At 41.3% G+C, this 21,698-nt stretch overlaps 1 protein-coding gene across 5 annotated transcripts in view; it reads right to left on the bottom strand.

The window, feature by feature from the left end:
• inpp4b (inositol polyphosphate-4-phosphatase type II B) overlaps positions 1-21,698 on the bottom strand; it is a 144,188-nt gene that overhangs the window by 119,171 nt on the left and 3,319 nt on the right. For 3 of the 5 annotated variants that reach the window (XM_077571762.1, XM_077571761.1, XM_077571760.1), the window contains exon 1: positions 5,048-5,490. The exons of the other annotated variants lie outside the window; for them this stretch is intronic. In XM_077571762.1, the coding sequence (XP_077427888.1) occupies positions 5,048-5,135 (88 nt within the window). In that variant the 5' untranslated portion in view covers positions 5,136-5,490. Of the gene's footprint in view, positions 1-5,047; positions 5,491-21,698 lie in introns of those variants that run through there. 5 annotated transcript variants of the gene reach the window in all.

Below are 21,698 nucleotides of genomic sequence, written 5' to 3'. Positions count from 1 at the left end.
CCGGTGAGTCGGCAGGCGACATGCAGATGCGACTCCCGCGGGGGGCCCAAAAGCAAATGAGGTGTGCATCGCCTGCTGCAGCGCACTTTTCATCGGGGCTGGAGGAATAACAGCAACATCTATCAAGCTCTGTCTGCAGGTGGCACCATAGGGGAAGTTGGGAAGTGGGGAGCGCACGGGTGAGGGTAATTCATTAGAATGTGCGAAAGATCGTGTGGTTGTCTTGGCCAATGACAATTACTGAGGGACATAGCAGGTGATCATTTAACCTCCTTTCCATTCATTGGAAGCTCACTTGGCGCTTTGGCCTTTAGCTCATGGGAGATGCTCAGTGGAAGTCTGTGGGAGTGCCGGGAAGTGAGGTGCTTCTCATTAACGCCAAACACGTAGTAGCTAGTTTGGAAGGCATATCTCTTCACATTAAATGTGGAACACAGTTGACTTTGTGGTGTGTATTCCTTTACTGTCATTTACCATATGTTGTCTGTTCAGATATCCTACGTTGCATTTCCATTTCCTGTTCTATGATTATAATCGTTGTTTTTTTGGCATGCCTGCTTATCACTAAGAACAAACTGCAAACTAAGAAAAGCAAAACAGGCCCTTTTCTGTGCTCTTTCGAAAACTTGCAGTCCATAAAATAAGCAGATGCCGCCAAAGCCCTGTCAGAATAGGAACGTTTCAAAGAAATATGTTTAGGTGATCTCGACTGCTTGGGGCGGAGCCAAGTTTAGCCACACCACCTGTGTGTGTGCATATACATACATATTTCAAGAAATTTTTGTATCCTTAATCAAATCATCTGTAAGATATTTCTTGTTAAGGGAAATGGTGCAAGATGAGAATGAAATTACATGAAAAAAATTATAGTTTGTGGTATATTTAATTTAATCTATTAATATAAGCAGTTGTCAACATTTAGCGAGTCAATTGAGTCAAGCGAGTAAAAAGCATGGCATTATCATAATATTCTGCAAGTGTGAAAGCGGCGTGGGCTCACAGAAATGCAGAATATTCCTGACTCCACAAAAAAAAAAAGGTTGCATATACTGCAGGCTCAATAAGAACAACAAGCAATTTCCAAAGAGCTTTGATAAAGCTCTCACTGTGGCTATAGCCTCCCTTACCCTCTTCATGAATACATATTACATGGAAGAGCCCCAGCCTCTGAACAAGCCCAGTTTATATTCCCAATGCTATTTACTTTGGATTTGGAGATGATATTAATAATTCAAGTGTGTGTGTGTGTGTGTGTGTGTGGCCAGCTGACCGCGGCGGTTTGATGTTGCCGGCCATCGCCGAAATTTTCACCACACCACAAACACCGCCACGTGAGGGACGCATGCCTCCCATCTTGTTTAATCCGCCAGCGAGTACAAATCCCACAAAATTGTGGATTATTTCACCACGTGTAGCAAGGCCACATGACCGCAAGCTGCCATCTTGTTAGTTTGCAACTCTTGCAAGGTGGCAGTGGTGCACAAAATGATGTATTTATTTAATTATCTAACTGACAAAAACAACATAGGTAAAATTACAATTAGTTGGCTCGTTAGCCAACCAGCGATCAGTATTACACAAATATAAAGATAGACTGTCAATTACGTGGTTTGTTAGACAACTAGCAAGCTGTTTTATCGGTATGTAAAAATGAATTATTTAGACAATTAGCTCACAAAAATAACAGTTAACTAGCTACCTACATCCCGCACTTTAAGCTTTTAGGCACAGTTTACGTAATAGTTAGCTAATCGTACTAAACAGCTAAAACTAAAACAGTCATTTAGCTGGTTCATTAGGTACAGTATTATGTAAATACAACCCTTATATAGCCAATAGTTTGTCAGTTAGCAAACCACCGTTGGTTAGCTAGTTCAGTCAAAACAATAAAGACAACAACGTGACAAAACTCAGGCTAATCTTGCTATGAATAGCATCCAGTAAATTAGCATAATGTCACGGTAGGAGGTGTGTAAAGCTGACATTGGGTTCCACCTTTCAAAGTAGCGAGCATCACCTGCTTTCCTGTGCTGTCACCGTAGAGGAGGAGGAGGAGGCAAACTATGTCACCTTGCCACCGATAATGGGGGCCTGTCAAGCCGGTCTCTCGTGCGCAACATGCTAATTACGCGCTTCCTTTTGCTGTGCTTGGGTAAACAAAAAAACTGAGGCACAGCGCAGCGCAGCAGGGTGACCGCTCCACTCCCACACCTGTCACACGTCATCCACAAATGTGACGGACTGTACGCACGCCACCGCGTATGTAGGGTTCAACAAGGGATTGGAGTGTGTAAATGCAAATACGTTTGCGTGTACGGATTTAATTGTGCACGCGTGGATCGAGACATAAGATGAAAAGGCAACGTGGGAATTGGGCATACAGTATTTTGCTCCCCTTTGGGAAGATGAATAGGCGTTAGGTTTGCATGACAATGTTTTAATTTGTATTGGATATCATGCGTATTATTTTACTTTAAGTGAAATACTGTAGTCCTCTTTCATTTGACTGTGCGCCCGTTAGGCAATAAAATGATGACAGAACACAGAAGCAGACAATAAGTTGGTTTGCATTTATGGTTAGCTGCAGGTCGACGGTAGTTTGACTAATTGCATGAGGAAGGGAAGTCCAAGAGAGTCCATTTTATTTGAAAGTCGGTGTCAACCAAGTGTCTCTTTATAGAGTTCAAAATGTTTTTGCAACATGCAGAAATAAAATGTCTTTTATACATAAAGATCAAGTGTAGTGTTATCCTCACTTCAGATTTAGAAGGGTCTTGTGGCTCCCAGTGTTATTTTCTTTCCGTGGGAGATGGTTCAAATGGTTCTTTAAGTATTTAAAAGGTTGCCGAACCCAGTGCTAGATGTATTACGCAAAAACTAAATATTTTGCTAGTTAATTAGTTGAATTATGCAAGAAGCAATTATGTCATACTTGATCGCTTTAACAGTTCAACCTGGACAGAAATGAGGCGTAGCATCAAAACACAAGATACTGTACCAGCGTACCAAACAACGTTTCTCTACGCAACAACAAGCAAATACCAGGCCAGCCAAAATGACAAGGCCCGCTTTTTTCCCCACACTTTGACACATACCACTCTGGTTTTTTATTCCAACCGCATGTTGAATCCCTACATTTCTACTTAAGCAGACGCCGTGCCATGCCCCGAACGTGAAGCAGCTTGTTTTACACACCCACTAGGACTTGTTTGGCTCATTTCTGCATTGCCAAACATGAGTATGGTGGCCCTAAAGGGTTTGAAAAACCACAATAATGTTTAGTTCCTATGATTAACTGAGCACTTAATTTTTCCCCCCCTTCCTTCAAATGGACCTTAACACGCTTATCAAAATGGACAGAGCTTTGCTTTAGGCCACAAATGTGACTTAGATTATTAACCACACCAACCGGGACTTGCTTGGCTCATTTCTGCCTTGCCAAACACGAATAAGATGGCCCTCAAGGGTCGTAAAGGCTCAATACTGTTAGCTCATAAGCTAGAAGATTCAGATCACTGTAATTTTTTTCCTTCCTTTAAAAGTACATTCATGAGAATTAATAGACAGTAGCGCCAGGCCACAAAAGTGAGCTAGCTTGTTTTAAATACATTGACTAGGAATTATCAAGTCATTTCTGTATTATTGAACATAACTATGGTGGCCATAAAAGGTCAAAAAGGCTTACTTCCTGCTTAGTTACTATGAGTTTCTGACCTTCAAGTGAGTGTCTACAAAAGTGCCACGGCTTGTTAGCATGTAGGACTGATTTGGTTCATTTCTGCATTGCCCAATACAAAGAAGGGTGGCCTAAAAAAAACATATTATTTAAAAAAAAAATTTTTTTTAAGTGTCAATACTTGTTAGATACACGCATGGTTTGGACCACAGTTAATTCTTCCTTAATTTATGATAAACGTTTACATGATATGGATGAATAGTTGCAATGGCAAAAGCTTTTTCTCAGTTTATGTTCTTATCTGCTCTCACGTCCTTGTGACCTCGTGAAACGTCATCAGTCGTGGGCAAAGTCCCATACCAAATAAAAGTCTGCATAAACCAAGAAATACCATATGAAATACCCGAATGTTGTTCTTGTCTGCTAGTTTAAACCAAGGATGCATACGTTGGTCACTTGGACATTTAAGTGTATGTGGATGAGCAGTTAGTGAACTGGTCAGTAGTACAGTTGGCTGACTAGCTAGCAGTGTTAACAAAAAAACAAAAAAAGTCATTTATTCATCAGACTGTTGAGCATATAGCTTCTTCCGCTCAATTTCATTGCTCAACTGCTAAAGTTTCAAAAACATTTGATGATGATAATCAAATCTGAGTTTACGTAATGGTTCCACCGATTTAATTTTTTTTGTTTTCAGGCACTGTCTAATAAAGTATTAAAATGGACAGATGGGTGTTTTGGTGCCTTCTTCCATTATTAATGCGAGTTGAGGAGTTCCATGTAATATTTTGCTACCATCTTGTGGCATCTATAGGTAATCCTAATCAATTATCACAACAGGGCTTGGTCCCTAAATAGTGGGGGAACACAGACTTGCTATTAACATGGTGATTACTGCGATTAGGGTTGCAAAATTCCATCAATTTTCAATGTTGAAAACTTTTATGGAACGTGGCCAGAATTAATGGCAATCTATGTAAACAACACACACAAACACGTATTTCCCAGGAAACTTTTTAGACATTTATTGGAAATTATCCAACCCTTAGTAAGCCTCTTTTTATTATATGTCCCAATGTACCTTCACCTACTCGTTAACTATGCTTCTTTTAACTTCTTTCTTAGTCTCTGGGGTATCCACCTGTATCTTCTCCTCTTGCCACATACACACACTCACTTCATGGGATGTGTTTTAAAGGGGTGGAAAGCAATCTGCTGCTGGCGCAATCACAAATACGTAGATGGGAAAAGAATAAATCAGCAGGGATGCTTAACGGTGTGACGAGGGTGGAGGACACAGGTGGAGGAGACAGGTGGAGGAGCCGGAAGAAGAAAATACAAGACAAACCAACCACAATGCAGGAGGCTCACCGGTCACATGAGGCAGCTCCTCTCCTGGACAGCTGCTCAGCTCCTTCAGGTCAACCACGCAGTATCCCGCCTCCCGAGCCCCATCCATCTGTCCGGCTCCCCCTTCTAGTCCTCCACCTCTTCTCCAGCCTCCTCTGCGGAACACCGCCGTCCACTCCAGTTTCCCCCCCGTCCTCAGACTAACGACGCAGTTTGGCGGGGAAGCTGCCGTCACGGCGATAGCGATCTGTGACCGCGCTCGAGCAGCATCCAAGATGCCTTTCGGAGGAGAGGGACCAGCCAGGGAACGAGGAAAGGGGAGGGAGGAGGGAGAGAGAGGGGGGGGGTCTAGAGGTGGAGAGTGATGAGGGAGTGAGACTGGGAATGAAAGAAAAAGCAGGACACAAGTGATGTTACGTGCGATACGCCGCTCTATCCATTAATCTCGGGGCTGGCCGAGCGCGCCTAGACGACAGCACACAGTGTCAAAAAACACACACACACACAAACTCTCCTCTGCTCTTTTTTCCCTCTCTCCTTATTGAATGCATGCAGACATGTTCCCTCTGATTCCTGTCATCCGCCTGCCTCACTCTAAATCCCAGTTCACGTATGGGTCTTTTTTTCTTTTTTTTAAATCCTAGTACAAGCCACCAGCTAGTTGGATAGTTAACCAAGTAGCTGGTCAATCACTCAGGCTAATTGACTAAATAGCAACTTTTTGTTGGTTAGTATGCCATTTAGTTTGTTATTCAATCTGTCAAGATAGGTAGTTAGCCAAGTAACTAGCAAATTTGGTCCCACAGGTCTTAACCAGCACACACAACTACTTAGTTAGCTGTCTAGTTAGCTTGCTAGTTATCTAGTTAGTAGCTCATCAGCTAAGTTAGTCATGCACCGGCCAGTTGGATAATTGGCTAAATGGCTTGTCAGTCAGTCAGCCTATTATTGGCTACTTTTTTAGTTTCAGTTATTTAAACTAAATGGGTATTTGGGGGTATTTTTTACTTACAGTGATGCTTTGTACCACCACGTACAGGAATGGAGCGGAACAAAATCTTTTAGGGCCTTGGTGGAGGCTTGTGCTTTAGTGATGTCCTACAAGTTTGATGTGTAGACACCAGAAGCAGTAACCCTCTTCTTACCATTTGCTTCAACATTCTGCCTTTGCGTTTGTTACTGTGCGCCTGCCAAGGTCACCACACAACAGAGCCCACCAAATCGATGCCCATTTGCAATCACGTTTGTTTGTTTGAGCGTGTGTGTTCAGTTTAATGAAACATCGCTTCACACAGTGATGAAATGTCATATACTACAATGTAGATCACTCCTGTAAGAAAGCAACCTTTGCACATAATCTCCCCCGCACTGAAAAAAATGGCTAGATTTTTTTCCTAGTAGTTTTGATAGAATGTGTTATTACTTGCCCAAACTACCCATCACAGACATACATTGTCATTGTACAACCTCTTCTATAGCACCAAGCAGCAATTTAGAGAAGGACTTTCAATTTAAAATATAGAGGAGGCATATATAGTATATGTATGCCTCCTCTTAAGTTATGGTTATTTTCGCTATAGGTTATGCTATGCAATATATGCTAATAAGCAATCCCAGTTAGTGATAGAATATGTGTGTGGTATTCGAGTAATGTTAGCAGGAAGTTATTGAAGCACAAAATATATGAAATTGTCTTTGTTTCTATTCGTGTTTGAAATGGTTGGCACATAAAGTCTGACAGACATGGGAAGCGTACAGACACTATCTGCTTCGGGTCAGTGAAGAACAATGAAAAAAGGCGAGGGTGTTACTCTGCGAGTACCACTAAATGGCTAGTTTTTTAGCTAGCTGGATAGGTCGCGAGCTAGCATGTCATTTGGATGGCTGAGTATTGAGTTTTACAGTTGGTTAGTCCTTGCATGCTTATTTAAAATAAATAAATAAACATTTTGGGTCCGTGTTTAGTTTTTAATTTGGATCGGTGGATCCGCCGCCACAGAAGGGTTACCCGTGATGGCAATGGGAAACTCGAATGATAACCACAGAGACAAACATGGAAATCCATAATGTCCATTAAAAGTTACATATTTGTGATGATTACGTATTTAGACTGAAACTAAGCCGCATTGCTCTCGTACTTTTTTTCTGGCGGGGGCAGGTCCTGGTTGGGGTTGCTGCCGAATGTCCTGAATGAAGATAAATTGCTCCCCGCCAGAGCAATGAGACACGGGGTAAATCCACTCGATACGAGGAGGCTTCTTCCTCACTTCTCCTCATGCCTCTGTCACCGCAAACAACCGAGTGAACACCGCCATCTTCCTCTTAATGGAAACGTCCATCCATTAACATTCTAATTAAGCTTCTTTTAAAGGCGACACGTGTTGTCTTATCAAAGGCTGACGACAAAAGAGGAGGACTGGAGAAAAATCAATAGGAAACCCCACTGCAGATGGAGACGGGTGGAAGTACATGGCCGTGAAGAAAATAAACTAAGCCTATTGCGGAAAATAGATTCCCACATTAACCTCCTCCTCAAAGCACTTGAGACCCATTAGAAGCTGTGCAAAATGCTCCATGGCTGTGTTAACCCAACAAGTTCGTATAGCTTGATTCATGGTGGCTTGTGCATGTTTGCCAATTCATTACAAGAAAGTCATCATTTTACATGTGTTGCTGTAATTATGAGAAACGTAAAGTATCTTAAGAGTTCCCCATCCGCTAAATGGCCATTAATTATCTTCAAAGAGGTAGTAGCTTTATATATTTTTTTTTTATTATTTTCTAATGTAACTAATCTATGTTATTTTTCTTGCCAGTTGACTGACTTTGGCCTTGGCGGAGGTCTGAGCGCTATAAACTGACATTCCAGTTACCAGCTATCATTTCAACTGATACTGTACCTCCACATAGACTCATTCAGTCCAACTGTATTAGCACTCGACAAACATGCAGACAAGCACTCCGGCCTGATGTGTCAAGCGGACCTTTAGATAAGACAAGGGAACGTGAACGCGCACGGTACGCGGGGATCAACGCGCTGCTGAGATTTATGGGAAAAGGTCAGACCTCTTGCAGGGAGAAGACGCTTAAGGTCGAAACGCGGGCCGATTCCAATCCAAAGCTGTTGTTGTTTTTGTTGTTATCTTGTGTGATGATCCTGCGAGCCAGCAGGAGGCCTTCCTCTTACACAGAACTACTACTTCACTAGGAGAAAACAATACAGTCAAATGTTAGAAGCTATTTTAGTGATCAGTCACTTCTTAGCTTTTACATTTGTACTCACAAAGCAAACAGTCTAACTAAATAACTCACTAGCCACATCCATACAACTGATTTACAAGTGATCTAATTAACATACTAACCTGACAACAGACCAACCAACAAGCTAACTGACCAACCCAACACCCAATTGACTGACCAATGATATTGCTACCAAATTACTGACTGACCAACCAATCAAACAACTAACTGACTGACAAACAGACCAACCAAGCAATTAACCAATAACTAATCTGTCCACTTTGCCAGTTGCCACCCAACTGAACAACAACAACAACAACATAACAGCCAACTGGCTGACTGACCAATTAATCAAGCAAGCACTGTGGCTGGCCAACCGATGGCTCAACTACTGTAAATGTCCAACTGACCAACAAAATATCAAACTAAGCTTTCAGACTGACCGACCGACTAAACAACTTTCTAACTCACTGACCATCCACCCAAATGACTGACTGACTGACCAATCAGCTGACCAACAATCCAACCATCAATTTACTGAATGGCCAACCAATCAAGCAGACAACTGACTAACTCACCAAAAATCTAACAAAAGTAAGACAGACACGTCTTTATGAAGTCTTGACTGAAAAAAAAGTCATCATATCAAATCAAAGCAACTTGTCACATAAAACAATTTAAAAAATACAGCAACTGTAACACAACCTCTTTATGAGGTTAAGATGGATTTTCTTTCATTGATTCCTTCACCATGTCCGTATTCAATACTTAATAATATGCACAGCAGATATGAAAAGAGATGCTATGGACCTAAAAAACACGCATGAATAAACCACCAACGCATCTGTTTACCCTTTACAGCATCGACAGCTGAAAAACAAGCTTAGAATACAATCTGCATCGTCAAATGAAAGTTATAGGCTGACACTATGTCAAGGATACATTTTTGTTGCCCCTATTTCATCACTTGCGGGGGCTGTGGGTGGGGGACTAATCATGCAGCAGTCAATTCTTGAAAGAATCATTGTGTTTCCTAGTTATTGCCTTGAACAAAAGAGACCCGAATACAATCAAAGCCGGTGTGAGATTTAAAAGCAGCGTACAAGAGCTCATGCAAATGTCCTCTTTTGTTAATCCAATTTGGCAATCAGGGCCAGGCCTCTGTAATGACTTGCGACGACGACTTAAGACTGGCAAGTGGCTCCTTCTGGGTTTTATATGAAAAACTTCCCAGCGTGCCTGACTTTCATTTCCTGCAGGAAGAGAAGGTGTAAAGATGAGCTGAGGTACGGCTTCCTGTCGGAGAGGTGGCGATGGCGTTGAAATATTCACGAGTGGCAGGGATAGCGAGCATCTTCCCAGCTTAAAATAAAGCTTTAAAGTCACTTGCTTGTTGGTAAACAAGGTGTAGACTGCCTGCTTGCTGCTGTGTACAAGACAATGGAGCCTCCAAACACCTCATATACCAACCACCCTTGTACCTTTTGGAAACACAATAACTGACCAACGACCTAACTGACTGAATGTTTGGCCAAAGACTAATTAATTAGGTAATTAACTAACCCGCACACACACAATGCAACTGACAAACTGGCCGATGATCTAAATAACATCAACCTAACTAACAGGACAACCACCAGACCAAACTAAAATATAACTAATTAACTAACTAACTAACTAACCATCCAACTGACTGGCTTACAAAAATTGATCGACCAATGACTAACTCCAATATCTGACTAGCGTAGTTTCTTGTGAATAATGTTTTTTTTTTTAATTGATTGGGGGTGGGGGGATATTATACACAAAAGTGATTTTTTTTTTTTCCACATATTAGATATAGTACTCCCATTACATTCCAATGTGTTATTTTACGTCTAATGTTACAAATGTATATAATATAATAAGATCATTTTTGCTACTCCAACTCAATAAAAAAAATCATCGCGGTTAATGCCGTTTTTGACACCGGTTACCATATTGTAGCGGCAAAGGACCACGGAAGACGTTTATTCAGTGAACTCCGTTTATTGACAAAACAAAGCTACTGTATGGCTATAGAGGACACCCAAACACCCAAAAAAAATGATGCAAAGTCATGAACAGCACCAATTCTTTTGTAGTGTTTGCTACTAGTTAGTCTGTCATCTGCTCCGGCTCCAACAAGCGCTAACAAGTGACTGCTGATTGGTCAAGGGGCTAATTAACCAATGACCTGGAAAACATCTCTAAATTCAAAGCTTTTGTATCCAAACACTGAAAAGTTCACACAAATTTATTTGCATTTAATTGAACTACTGTAACAGGGATTTCACAGGTCAAGCTAATTAACCTACCTAAACTGGTCGAGCAAGTCAATGACCAAACTATCCGCTAACTGCTGAGTGACTGACCGTTCAAGTAGCATTAAGGAAGGAATTCATGGACAATGAACACCTGTCAACAAAAGATTGTACTTTCAAAATCAATGTTATTGTTATATAGCTGTGTGAGCCAGCGTATTTCTTCCCCCACATGCATCACCTGAAAACCTAAAAATAATCTCATGGAAAAGTTATATATTTTTTCCCACTCTTATTTCCGCTACACTCGTCTCCCGAGCGAGCCACCGAAGTAGAAACACACGGCCCATTGTTAGCATGCCGTGCCAGATGCACGACGCACCTTCCCCTGTCATTGCCGACTCCATCTGGGAAACCTTTTGGCTCGCACTGATAAAATATTTAGGATCTCCCGTGATTAAAGTGCATCCCGCTCACCTTGGCGGCAAAATCCATTAACCCCGGGGGAATCGATGCCATCGATTCCACCGATAGAGGCAGGATTGTGCGGTGTGGAGAGGTCAAAGTACAAGGTGAAAAATAGAGTGCGGTCGTTGGGGGAGTGGCGGTTTGCTTTTTAGTTGGCATGAAAAATGTATGGGGCGTCAGTCAGGAGCACACAGTTATTTGCATGAAGCTTGACACAAACACAAAAAGGCTCCGGAGCACAAAGCATTGTAACACAGCATTCAGACTATTCTCATCGTTCACCAAAGCGGGCCTACAAAACAGGCTTTGTAAAATAGATTAGATTTTTCTCAAGGGGACAGGCAGGTTTTCTTTTAAAGGTTTTCTCCTACACCAGTAGACCTCAATAGGCGGCCTCTGTATTTGTGGTCCCTGAACTATTAAACCCTTTTCACACTGCAATCAGCAGAGCATGGTGTGCCGTCGACTAACCCATTTGTTGTGTATGTGCTGCCGCGGCACAACCGATACAAGAGGGTGTCGGGAGAATGATTGCAAGAGATATCGCTTGAGTTATCGGCAACGAAAACGGCATAAGATATAGGACTCTTTTCAGAGAGAGGCACACGTGCACTCGGCGTAAAAGACGCCAAGTCTAGTTTACCATTCGGGAATTTGGCAGGCAGTGCAGCGCTGTCCTGGGTGGATCAGGGGTGTTTACTTTTACATGCCGCCAGCGCACCTGACTACTTGGTGACAGAAAGTAGACTAGACCTTAAACCAGCCAAAAGCAGGTCTATTTCTGCTTCTGCGATGTCTAATATGGTGTGCATGTCTCTTCTGCGCTGAATTTTGCGGAAATTTACTGGAGCCGCTTTCATTGGTTAGGAAATAAGTCGACTGCGTTCAAACACACCTTTCCACTTTAACCAGCCTTTGAAAATACCTAAAGAAAGAAAACTCCACCCATCCACAAAGTTAGACAGCACTTTGCGGTAGAAAAATACACCCTATACTACAATGCTACATTAGCTGCTCACACTAGCCTACCTAAGTAGATAGCCACTGATTGGCTGTTTGTGACTGTTGTTGTGCATTTGGGTCCATCTGGAGAGTGAAGACAGTATAGACAAGGCTTCCCATGCTAGCAACTAGCTACTGACTGATGTTTTGTGGAATAGAAGTATGTTGCTTTAGCTCTTCTGTGACTGGCGTGGTGCATTTGAGGCTGTTTGTTTGTTAGACAACAAGGAGCACCAAAGTAAAGATATACGCGCGCTAGATTAGCTTCTTGCGCTAGCCACAGATCAATCAAGCTGCCTGGGCAGTACACAAGCTCAGAAAAAGCATCCCCAATAAATGCTCGGAGGCTCATGAGTGTCTGCTAAGTAACGACAACTCGCCGACCCGAAGCCTTTGAAGATAAAGCGAAGCCATTAAGCTTTACACCGCCGCACCAAATCATTATCAGCTAAATCCCAGCGACAAGGCTAATGGCAGGGGGAAAATGAGTAGATGATAAGGAAGGAGAGCTAATGATAATTATTTTTTCACTCCAGACAACTGGAAAAAGAACAGCTACAAATGGACGACAAGAAGCCCCGTGAAGTGTCACGGGGCGCTTGAGGGACCGGCTGCTAGAGGAAGTATGTAATTTTTATTCCTCACGCAAAAAGAGTTACAAAATTATCTTGACATATGCTGTAGACTAGGATCGCATCTTGAATAAATGTTCGTCCAAAAGTTGGGGTGATTGGACAAACATCGCCGCTATGCTACATCCACACTCAAAAATGAAAATAAAAAAATTCTGTCAAATTAGCATCATCCATGTCATCTATTCATCCTCCACTCAAATGGATGCCTAGCGTTGTGTAAATAATTGTTGCCGGCCACTCTGAGGAAAATTCAACATGCAACGGTTAAAGAGAAATACACCACATTAATTGTAATGTACTGTATACAAATTGAAAGAAACAATTCTCACTAAGCTTTATGTTAATTGCATGTCAAAGCAATCTTCTGGCGTAAAAACACCCTTTTATCACCACTGGAGCAGCACAAGCACATTCATGCTAATCCAGACCATCCGTGATAACTTTTAAGGGATCACAAAGAGCTTTAATGTGATCCATTCCTTCAAGAATTCTTCTTTAATATTTTTTCTGATGACATGGCATCCGTAGGCAATGCTAACCGTGTTTTCATTCCGTGAATCGAGATGCTATCGCCATGGCTACTGTGTTGAGCGGTTGAGGGTTCTTTTAAGTCGAGAGTGGATGAAGGTGGACGGAGGAGTGCGATGCGGAGGGGGCGGCTGCCTCAACGCGTCGAATCATTTGAACAGAGGTAAGAGGTAATAAGCAGTTACTGCACAGGTGACGACCCTGAATGCATCACGAGGCTCATTGATGAATTGGTTGTCTAGTTGCAGAATTTGATCAATCTTCTTATTGGCAGGCTTCTGATGCTGACCGAACAGAATCAAAGTAAGCAAAAGCATAGGGTCATTATGCTCATCAAAAATAATAAAATAAATGCAATCTTAATTTTAGTAAGGAAATACAAAGATGTAACAACTAAAATAGTATATAAATATTTTCTTTCACAAACAACATGGGGAAGTCGGGTAATATAATTATATATATATATATATATATATAATGAGTATTATATTATAATCCATCTCAGGTGGCTGCCATTTTGGCCAATTGCACCCTCTGCTGTAGACAGAAAATCACAACTGCCCTCAGGTCGGATTGCAAACGTCCCGGCTCACCCGTGTTCTGAGTTTGGTTACTTATAAATGTTCAAATCAGTCACTCATTCACACAATGTGGCATAAAATGACAATTATTTACAAATTTCCTGAAATTGTCAAAAGTCAAAATAGTGCTTCAATAAAGCTATGAAGATGGAAGTGCACTGTATCATAGCAGTGATCTGGATTTAAAAGCGAGGAAGAAAACATTCTAAATAAGGAACGATTGGAGTGAATGCTCGGAGGCACTGCTTAGGTTTCATTAAGAATGGCTGGCTCTTCAAAAAACAAGCCACACAATCGGCATGTAATTACTGCCCGAGTGAGACAAATTCATGATCTGAGGAGCTGCAGGGCTCCCGGTGCCTGTGGTCATAATAGAAATATTGCTGTATGAAGTGTGGCTCACCTAAAAGAAAAACATGGAAAAGGAAAGGAAGAGCTCACGTCACCATCCAACGGATACCACACTATAAATAAAACTAAATGGACTTACTTGTAAAAGTTTAGTATTTTGGCTTTTTGATTCAGTGGTTAACTGACAATAAGGGAGGTAACAATGTTAGGCATTCATAAATTTGTTGTGATGGTGACAGTTGTCAATTTGTCCGCTAAACAAAAAAAAACCCTAAAGTTAATTTCATATTTTCTCAATAAATATGCCTGTGGTGATCGGCATCTGCTATCCCTACCCCTCAATGGCTAAAAGCGCTCATTGGGACTCTGAGGTTGCAGATTAAATGGAGATGCCATCAATGCCCGTGGCACATGTGTGGACCTGATAGGCACTGGAAGTGAACATGGCTCAGGAACGACACAGCCGGAGAGGCTCGATGGATGAGGCTGTCATTTTTTGGCTTATTGAAGAATGCGCCCGTAACGTTGCGCCGTGTCACTTTTTCATCTGCTGCTTGCACAAATTGGCTGTGAGGGGGATCTTGGTAATAAAAAAAGACGACCCAAAATTTAGATCACCAGAGGCAATTTAACCCTGGAGAGCCCACGGGGTCAAATTTGGCCCCTATAAATTCTGCTACTCATATAACAAAGACCCTTTTTTTGGGGGGTTCTCCAGGGTTAAAGTTGCGCTATGTCAGTGTAGTACCTCATTGTGCCGCAACATGCCAAGAAGAATGTGGAGGGGATGGGGTCTTTATCTACCCCCCGGGTTGGTCTGAAACCTACCCTTGCGATAAACAGGGATTTACTGTACACCCAAACTCTGGTAATGTTACAAAAATGCATACAAATAACGGCTCCCAAAAGGTTTGTCCATCTCCTCATCATGAAATCAAACATCTTTAAAAACACTAATCCTTTGCGGCGTTTGTTTTTTCCAGCTATGATTTAGTCCAGCCGTTAGATTCCCATTTACTGCTATTAATTATTTACAAACTCATGTTTAATGTTATAAATATGCACTAAAGTCCACAGACTCTACAGCACTGTTTAAAACGGTTCCACCTCCGCCAGACAAATAAGATCATGCTTCAAAACCAAAGCGGCTTTAATGAAGACAATGTGTCTCAAACATTTATCAGAGTTTAGAAAAAAAAAAAAAGCACCATTACCTTTACGGACATTCTTCCCCGAGGTCCAGAATTGATTTTATATCACTGCCGACACGTCGCCCTGACTAATTTTACTCTGGGATTTAGTGTGTGCTACACTGGGGCTCAAATAAATGGTATTTAATCAATAGGGAGGTATAGTACCATAATAAAAACGTTAAGGTTCTTCAAACGTGCGGGGAACTCTAAATCACGTTTCTATTTTCTGTGTTGTTTTCAGTGTAAGACAGCATTGGTAGAATGTGGTATTAAGTAGTTTGTAGAGGTTAGAGAGCACCTCAAAGTGCAGGTATTATCTCCAAAAAAGGCTCTATCAAGAGCTTGTTTATGTTTTGATGTAGTAATGTCTTCATTAGAGGTTAATGGAGTAGCTGCCAAAAGAAAAAAGCTGCAAGCTGGCTTCTGTTAGCAAGAAGCTAACATAAGCCTACTGTAGTCTTGTGAAAAGATCACTTACATGAGATTCAAAAGCTGTCACAGAAGAGCCAAATAAAAGATTATGGTTCCCAAAAACTTGCTCGGGTTTATCAATCAAATGGGAATAGTAATGAAAATAACACAACAGGAAAATTAACCTGCTCAAATATGAACTATAACCAAATATGGCTTTAAAATCAAATTTCTAATTGGTCAACTTTCAAAGAAAGTATTTTGAGTTCAATTCACTTTGGAATGGTTCGTCCAATAGTCCAAACAGCGGCTATTACTCCTAGCAGCTAGTGTACGACGCTAGCGTAAGAAGCTAACGTAACAGTTTGTTGTCAAACGTGGTAAACATATGAAACAATGCAGAACACAGTCGCCAGTCATTTACTGAACACTGGCTCAAGACCTAATTCAAATGAGAACACGGACAGGAAGTGGAACCCTACCAAAATAGTCTAGAGCAGTGGTGTCCAAACTCGGTCCTCGGGGGCCGGTAGTCCCGCAGGTTTTGGAGGTTTCCCTGGTCCAACGCACCTGTTTCAATCAACAGGATTGTTATCAGGCTTAGTAGAGCTTGCTGATGAGCTTCAGCTGTGTTGGAGGAGAGAAATATCCAAAACCTGCGGGACTACCGGCCCCCGAGGACCGAGTTTGGACACCACTGGTCTAGAGGCATAACAGAAACTACAATTATGTGAAACTGTGAACCATCACTCGAACTTGTCTGCATTTTTTGGTTCTTTAAAAAGGACACGTAACAAATGTTGCAATACCCTAAAAAGAAACGCTTCAAACTGTTATAACATGACTTAAACCAAACCAAACCTCAATTTACACCGAGTATCCCTCGACTTGACTCCACTGCTGCCATTCCAGCAGGACAGACAGTGATGAATGGCCACGTTTGGATGTTAAAAATGGGATTCCGACATGACAATCCATCACTTAGCTTGCGACCTGCGCCGTTATCAAGTTAAAACAGGTCGTTGTTTAACGCAGTGCATGTGCGCCCCTGCAGATTTGCTCGATACAAGCGGCATGATGTAGACCCGAGCGCTCGCTCGTCGCTGTGAGCACTGCTTAGTGACTTGAGCTATTAAGTCCATGTCAAAGCCGCAGCAGCGACACGGTTAAACTTCCATTAGGTCAACTTTCAAAGCTGCAGTATTTCACAAAATAAGTACTGTACACCTCTTACAGTTTTGTAAATATTTTATCAAATCTTTCCAAGGGAAAACAATGAAAAGGGAAAAAAAAACGATACAAGGTAAGGCAGTCAATGTAAAACGTATACGTTGCAAATTTACTAGACCTTCAAAATAACTCAACAAAGCTACTACAATGACTAAACCGCTGGCAACAAAAGTGAGTATAACCTTAAGTGAAAATGTCCACATTGGGCCCAATTAGCCATTTCACCTCCACGGTGTCGTGTAACTTGTTTGATCTACGGGTGTGTGAGCAGTTGTGTTGCATTTGATATTATTGCTCTCACACTGGTCACTGAAAGTTCAATATGGCACCTCGGGGGTGTGCTTACTTTTGTTGCGAGCAGTTTACACATTAATGGCTGTGTGTTGAAGGGACAGTAAATACTGTATATACTCGTATACAAGCTGTACAGTGACTACCTTAAATTGTAGCCGTGTGTCATTATTTAGTATACACAAAAATATGAGGGGTGAACTCAGTTTTATGAGGTACAGACGCTCCCCTACTTACGAACATTCGAGTTACGAACAACGGTACATACGAACATTTCTGCGCGTACAGTATGTCGAAAAATGTTCGGAAAGAAATGCTGTAAGTTCGATTTTGTATTGCGCGTAGTGCTTCTTTCCGCCGCTAATACCGACGATAGGCGCTGTGAGAGCTCATTGGAGGCTGAGCAGCGTGGCGAGGAGGAGGAGGAAGAAAACGCCGGTCCCCATGAAGCAGGAAATAACTTTTGAAGCCGATTCCAGCGACGACGAAGAATCTCTCATGATATAAAATCCTCCTCTTCCTCCTCCTCCATCATCTCCTTAAGCATCGAGTACATCTTCCAAAAGTAAGTTAAACTTCATTTTATTTATCTTATTACGTACATGTACATACTGTGTGTGTGTCTCTCGCTCTCTCTCTCTAACATACGTAATACAGTACTGTACGTATTCTCTCCATTTTATTAAAAGTTTTTTTCAGTACAAACCAATGCAGGTTACTTGTACAAGCCTTAAACATACTTATATAAACCTTCAATATACTTATATAGGCTTTAAACATAAATTATAATACAAAATATAGCACTGAAGCAACTTACGAACAAATTCACCTTACGAACGATCGTCCGGAACGTAACTCGTTCGTAAGGTGGGGAGCGTCTGTACTGTCAATTTTCCACTGAGGTCAATTCTTTCATAGCTAGGCGCCCACGCACGCAAGAAGCTAACGTAGCAGTCTACATTGTCACTCCATCTAAACATCACAATAAATGAAACTAAAATATGCAACAGCAGTCACAAAAGATCCAAATAAAATGTATTTATTCGCTAAGGACTGTTATATTTCGAGCAAGCTTTGCAAGAGTGGAAACAAAAACGAAGTTGAAAATCTACCCAAGTAAAGCCAGTAACGGAGCCAAATGGGACTTAACAGTCAAATCAAACTTGATTTGGTCAACTTTCCAAAAGTTGAATTTCCCATTGAAATTGAGATTATGTAAAGATTAGTTTCAGTGGAAACAGAGAGACTCAATAGTGAGCAGGAGTCACAGAAGAGCAAACATTTTTAACCGTAAATTTACCATAGAGCTAAATTGGAACTGATTCCTTTTAGAGTCCAAACAGTGGCCATCATAGCCAGCGATTTGTGCATGTTTGTTATTTTGCTATCATTTAGAGAGATACGTATTCTTGAACTGGTACTTGGTATATAAAAAATATGAGAACCACAATTTTAAAGGGTTGGTCAAGTAACCACGTCAGCCTACTGCAATGCTAATTGTCATTGCGTGGGATCATCTTTAATACAACAAGACTGTTTAAGTGCTGGTGTTTTGGTTAGCAACAGATTTCAAGAGAGCTAATGCCAAGTAGTCAACCAATGGCTCATGAGCCATATACGGCCCGCCATGCAATTCTTTTGAGAACTGAATTGAAATCATGTAACACACATAATAATCAAAAAAGAATTTTCATCAATTGAATACGGTGGTGTGAAGGTAAACGGTCCGCTAACCCTGATGTACACAAACATGAACATGGCAGGTGCACGCTTTAGGGTCATGTTATCCAAGTGGACACTGGTAATGTGTGAACAGCTGCGACGTGTGCGCGCACACACACACGTGCATTGAAGGGTGATTGATGAGGGGCTAAAGAACAATTGAAAATGAGGCGGTGAGGCATGTACGACAGGCCCCACAGAGGAAGTGGAGTGCGGCCACTCCGGAAGACCTGATGTGGTTACCATGACTGATGGATGCTGGATGGCCAAAAGTGCGTGTGTCTGTGCAACAACAACGTGTGTGTGGTCTATGGGAAATGGCGGGAAAAAATCCTGAAAAAAATCCATCTTTTCCTATTCATAGAAATGACCTAATGTGATAAAGAAATCCGAGTAGCAGCTTTTTCACAATGGCACCACATATTACGAGCACCAGTAATAAATCAACACCTCTCAAATAGATGCCCTCGTAAAAAAAAAGTGAATATGATGTCCTCGTGAAGGGAGAATTTACAGCGGGGCGGTTGTGTTATACGGCATTGTTTTATACGCCGCATCCAGTGAAGCGGCGAGTACATCGCCCTTGTCCGTCGCATTCCATGTGTGTCTCTTTTTCAGCGCAGTCACGTTAAAAGTGGACTGAGCGCCGCCTACAGCGCGTATGTGCTCCTCGTTCCAAATGGGAGTCCTTTGCCTGCTGCTTACTCATTGGTAAAGTCTGTCAATATTGATGGAAAGAGGCCATGATAGAGAGACACAGTGGACATCCCAAAAAGTGGCTCATAAGGCCTGATCCGTCTTTTTCAAGAAAGAAGTGGTAATAAAACAGCTAAGTGGCATTTATTTATATATTTTTTTAAGGCATTTCAGGTTTTAAAAAAAAAAAAAGGTCCGTGCTTTTTCCCTTTTTTATTTTTTAGAAAGTCCTATAGTAAGGAGAATAATGTCAGAATATTCCAAGAAAAGTTGTCATTTTACAACAACAAAAAAATCATACCACAATAATTAACTCATATTTCACTAACGCAATATTAACCACAATAGCATATTTAGACTAGTGGGGCTGCATAGAACAATTATTGTCAAGGTTTTTGGGGGGTTGACTTCCCCTTTAAAAAATATATATACATACATTAAATAATGTTAAGAAAAAAGAGGAAATTGGAATTACAGCTTAAAAGATGGAGGACCCCCTGATGTTAATGAGCCAAATTGTAATAAAATAATTCCCCAAATTGTCAATGGCTCACTACCAGACACATTTTTTCTAAGAAAAGATTCACTTGCTTGTGTTTTTCCACATTTGACGGGAAAGGCAAGCACTCCACAGAAGCAAATATTTGTACATAAGCAATAAAAAAAGTCCATTATTTTAAAGTAATAGAAATTCAACTCCTTTTTGAAGAGCCCACTAGATATTCCAGTGGTCCATTCACTATGGTCAGCTGAATTGATAGTGTGTGTATTCATAGCCGACATATATACACACACACACACACACGCACACGCACACATACACACACAAAAAGTAGGACTATTTTTGCACGCTTGATGTATGACTGCTGCAGCGACTGAAGGGAATTCTTTTTTAATGGAAAACTTTGTCGACGGAAAGTACGCGGAAAGGAAAGAGTGGGGAGGAGACGGCTCCTTACCTGGTGCTTGGGGGGGGGGGGGGGGTGTTTGCTTGTGCTTTTTCTTCTGAGCCACCAAAGACGAAAACGACACAGTATGTGTCCAAGTGAATATTAGGTAGGCTCAGTTAGAGCTCACTTGGGTTTGTAGAAAAGCAGAACACACACACACAAAAAAAAAGTCTAATTCAGTTTGAAATTCCTCAGTAAAAATGGTAAAACGTCAAGACTGCACTAAAATCTAAGCTTACTAGAAAGATTGACACAGTACTCCAGATTATAATCGTCCGATTATTGCCCTTCAAACATTGGCCAAAACAATCGGCCGATTGGCCGATTAATATTGCCCTGAAAATATTATCAACGCTGTGAAAAGTAGCCTGAATACACCATTTTGCTTGCGTATTATTGGCAACTAGCAAGTGTGTAGCGTATGTTATTCGGTTGACCCCAAGTGTCCTTTAAGAGGTTTAATGACACCCAAGTTGGTGTTAACTGTAAAACTAAATACACAATGATAAGAATTACATCACTGAATATTTAAATACAAAACATGCTTTGTTTTTAAAACATCGCTAGTCTAGCGCTAATGCTAAAAGCGAAGTGAGGATCCATTCAAATGCTAAACAACGAATATTCACACATAAATGCTGTGGGAACACATATCCACAGGTAAGATAACACTACGCAAAGGCACAAATTCTTCCCAATGTGTGAAAAATTAGTTATTTTAATAGAATTCAATCGCAAATTAATTCTGTACTCACTTTAAGTGTGCACAACATGGATGCACGGCACCACACTGCCCCCAAGAGGCCGAAATGCACATGAACAGACACTTTCTTACCATTTTTTCAGTTTGTATTATTTTAGTTTATTCTATTGTTCCATCTTCACCTAAAGCTAACATTGTGTTTTGTGCTTCTTTAGTTGTTGAGAGTGAATAAGCAGCACTTCAGTTCCACCCATTTGACTGAATCTGACATAGAAAACGGTAAAGTACTTTAATATTTGATTTTCTGTCGTTGCATAGAGAGCAGCTGAGGAGATTTTTACCGTGGCTGAGCTAATGTTGACATTGTTATCACACGGGAACGAGTTGTC

The sequence above is a fragment of the Vanacampus margaritifer genome, chromosome 7 (genome assembly GCF_051991255.1).
Source record: "Vanacampus margaritifer isolate UIUO_Vmar chromosome 7, RoL_Vmar_1.0, whole genome shotgun sequence".
Taxonomy (NCBI): domain Eukaryota; kingdom Metazoa; phylum Chordata; class Actinopteri; order Syngnathiformes; family Syngnathidae; genus Vanacampus; species Vanacampus margaritifer.
Note: the sequence above shows the minus strand (reverse complement) of the source record. Positions and strands in the feature narration are given on the sequence as shown.